We start from the raw sequence: 4,044 nt of genomic DNA, 5'->3' as shown, positions 1-4,044 counted from the left end.
GTGTTAACCAAGCAGCATTTGCGGGAGGTTTTGATTTTCTGCTTTAATTGGAAGAAAAGTGCGGCTGAAGCTCATCGAATGCTTGTCGAAGTTTATGCTGACACTGCTCCAACTGACAAATCATGTAGGAAATGGTCGCGACGTTTCAAGGATGGAGATTTCACCGTTGAAGACAAGCCTCGCTCTGGACAGCCAAAAAAATTCGAGGACAAAGAATTAGAGGCATTACTCGAAAAAGATCAGAGTCAAACGCAAGAGGAGCTTGCAAAATCATTGGGGGTAACTCAACAAGCCATTTCTGTATTGAGAGCCATGGGAATGATTCAAAAACAAGGAAATTGCCTTATGAACTGAAACCGAGAGACGTTGAAAGGCGATTTTTCACTTGCGAATTTTCACAGCTGATTCAAAGACAATAGAGAAAAGGTTTTTTTGCATCGGATTGTGAAATGAGAAATGGATATTCTACAACCCCAAGAAGAAAAAATACTACGCTAAGCCCGGTCAATCATTACCATCGACCTCAACATCAACACCATAGCCGAACATTCATAGTTCGAAGATCATGCTCTATATCTGGGACCAAAAGTCTTGTTTACTACGAGCTGCTGAAACTTGGCGATTCCATTACGGGCGATCGGTATCAACTACAATTGATTCGTTTGAGCCGTGCATTGCAAAAAAAACGGCCGGAATATGAGCAGACATGATAAAGTTATTCTTCTTCATGACAACGCTCGGCCTCATGTCGCTAAAGTCGTAAAAAAATATTTGGAAACGCTCAAATGGAATGTTTTACCGCACCCGCCGTATTCTCCAGATCTTGCTCCTTCTGATTGCTCTTACTGGTTGTTCCGAAGAATACGATTTAGCAAGTCACCGGTTCACTTCTTTCGCAGAAATCGAAAATTGGCTCCAAAATTGGATCGCCTCCAAAGACGAGTCATTTTTTTGAGATGGAATTCGAAAATTGCCTGAGAGATGGGAAAAAGTAATAGGTAGCGATGGACAATACTTTAATTGATCTGTTCGTTCATTTTGTTTTGAAATAAATGCACAAAAAACGGACCGAACTAATTTGTACTCCCAATATGTTGTTGAGGTCATAATCCTGAGTGACCTTCAGAAAGTTTTAGTTGGTGCTCGTCCTTTGTTTAAAAGTTATTAACAAAAAAAGTTTTAAAAATAACGTTTTATTTCTATTGTACATATATAGTATTATTATTAAAATACTATTTTATACTTTCATTTATATTTAACATGATTGGATTAGGGTAGGGTTAGATTATTATATACCCATTAAATGTAAATATTCGGAAAGTTTAATGGTATATAATAACCTAATCCCAACCATACAGTACAGTATTAAATACTATCCTTCCTGTAAGGTACAGTCCTGTTTTAAGGTCAACGTGAATAGTCAAAGTCTCGCTGCAAACGCTTTGAAGCGTTTTTTTAATTGGTCAGTTTGTAATATTCTTTCTTCTAATTGGTCCATCAAATGCTTCAAAGCATTTGTAGCGAGACTTTAACCAGTCATAGTAGAAATAAAATGTTATTTTTTTCAAACTTTTCATTATTAAAGCAATGAGGGGAGGGGGGGGGAAAATAGGATAAGAATTGCTTAGCATAGAAAATCATTAAAATATTCTCACACCAACAGCAGAAGCATTGTTTTCTTTGAAACCATCCGTGTAAAGAGAGATACAATCGTCAAAATCATTACGTAAGTAAGGAAAGGAATAGAATAACTTTTAATATTATAAATATAAAACAAGAATAAATCGTTATTTTTTCAAACTTTTTTTAGAGATATGTTCCATGCAATTCTTATAAATGAATAAAAATGCATTCATTTCAATTCATTTCAATCCATTCTCGTTTGCTGGAACATTTTTACAAATAATTTAGTTTTAACATAAGTTCTGTGCATCGTAAATAACATAACCGTACTTTTTAGTACTTTTTACTTGTGCGATTGAAAAAAATTTGTCTCTTAAGTCGCGCCAACATAGTTAAAGCCTTGAATAATTTCTTTTAAGCAATATATTTTACAACTTTCTGATAAATCTTATTAAATGTTCGGTCTCCCTCCTTTTGGAATATGATTTTAATTTTTCCATCTTTTCCTCTCCATACTGCGCTGATATGGCTCTCTTGGAAAGATTCGTCTCATTAAGTTATAATTGCTAAATTCAATCTCCGAAATGACTTGACGATTGTATCTCTCTTTGTACGAATGGTTTCAAAGAAGACAATGCTTTTGCTGTTGGTGTGAGAATTTTCACGGAGATCATTTTTGTGCGAAGAAGAAGAAAAAGTACGATTGAAAACGATAAAACCTGAAGAGCATCTTCGTCATATGTATTTATTTTACTGCTTTAATTCGAAGAAAACTGCTACCGATACATCTTAGAAACTTATTTTGAATCTACTCCATCACTTAAAACGTTTCAATACTGATATCGATTTAAAAGAGGCGATTTTGATTTAAGAGACGAAGAACGTTCAGGTCAACCAAAAAAGTAAATATATATAATATATGTATATGCATATTTCTGGAGCGATTAAATTATTTTTGTACACGGGTGTCCAATTCTATCTGCACGCCTCTGGATTAAACTGGTATGCAATAAATAAATGAGAAAACAAATATTCACGGTCAATATACTGACGCAGCAACCAGTTTTGCGTCAAACTATTCAAGTAGAAGGGAGAATAAAAGACTCTACAAGGAATCTCAGTGAGTCAGTATATGCCGCGCCATGCATCAACCAACTTAATCGATATATTTCGACTAGATTTTGTTTTGCTAAAGTAAACTGTCCTTCGGAAATTGTGCTTGTTAAAAAAGCGAAAAAAATAAACGAAAAAAAAACGAGAGATCAAATTTGATGAATTGATGCAGGTGGCCAAAATTTGGAGAAGATAAGGAGATTTATTGTGTATTTGTGTATGTGTGTGTGTGTGTGTGTGTGTGTGTGTGTGTGTATGTATGTAAAAAATTAATTAAGAATTAATTCAAGGATAGCAATTTAATAAAAATGATAGAATATTTTCCATTCGCAAAATTATTTCTTTTGACAATACTCTTCACAAATGTTTGTGAGAATGCCGCTTATAAGCCTCCAGAAGCTAAGGTGGAGCCCCTTCATCCTATGGGATTACGCATATCTATTCCTGGTAAGATAATAAAATTCTAATTACTAAATAGTATATCCATTTACGTAAGATCTTAGGTACTTAACAAATAAATAATTCAGTTAAAGTATTGTAGATATACGGAGTATTTCAAAATTCGCGCCCGCGAAGATGTGATATTTTATGCTAAAAGAAACAACTTTTTCTTTTTGTAAAATTGTCTACAGGAAAAAGTTATTCTTTTTAGCAACAACTTTTTCCTTTAGCAGAATTGCATTCATAAGTAGTTTTTGCAGGAGAGCAGGTTGAAGTTAATAAATAAGCGCAAAAATTATTTATCGGATGTAATTTTGTTAAAGGAAAAAATTGTTTGTTTTATCATAAAGTATCACGTCTGTGAGTGTGAATTTTGAAATACCCTATATGTAAATATAATTTTGCAAGTTGATTTATATTAACAGAACAGAATTGATTTTGTAATTTAAATTACGATTGTTTTGTGACATTGCATATTATCTGTTCAGCAAATAAATTATAAAGAATGTTTAAATAACGATAAAACTCTCGCATAGGAGTAGAGCGGGTTAAACTGAATCGAAAAATCCTCTACTCTTTTGCAATTTTCGCAATAGTTAACAAGATATTAATTATAAAGATAATAATTAAAAAATCACCGAATATTGATTTTCAATAATTTTTTACTCAAATACTATCAACTTTATAGAAAAGTAGCAAGAGACAAAAATTATTATTTTTTTTTTTTTCATAGAGCTCTAAGAATTTTTTAGAATTTTTATCAATTTTTTTATACTACATTTTCTTGATGTGTGTGTGTGTGTGTGTGTGTGTGTGTGTGTGTGTGTGTGTGTGTGTGTGTGTGTGTGTGTGTGTGTGTGTGTGTGT

The 4,044-nt window shown here is 33.1% G+C and overlaps 1 protein-coding gene across 1 annotated transcript in view; it reads left to right on the top strand.

Moving 5' to 3' along the window:
• The first annotated feature begins 3,044 nt into the window (after window positions 1–3,044).
• LOC105620550 (beta-1,3-glucan-binding protein-like) overlaps window positions 3,045–4,044 on the top strand; it is a 4,279-nt gene continuing 3,279 nt past the window's right edge. Inside the window, exon 1 of the mRNA XM_012202042.1 lies at window positions 3,045–3,183. Within this exon, the coding sequence (XP_012057432.1) occupies window positions 3,045–3,183 (139 nt within the window). The remainder of the gene's footprint in view (window positions 3,184–4,044) is intronic.

Source organism: Atta cephalotes (assembly GCF_000143395.1).
Source record: "Atta cephalotes unplaced genomic scaffold scaffold00027, whole genome shotgun sequence".
In the NCBI taxonomy this organism is placed as follows: domain Eukaryota; kingdom Metazoa; phylum Arthropoda; class Insecta; order Hymenoptera; family Formicidae; genus Atta; species Atta cephalotes.
The sequence above is the reverse complement of the archived record's forward strand: the minus strand, read 5'-3'. Positions and strand labels throughout refer to the sequence as shown.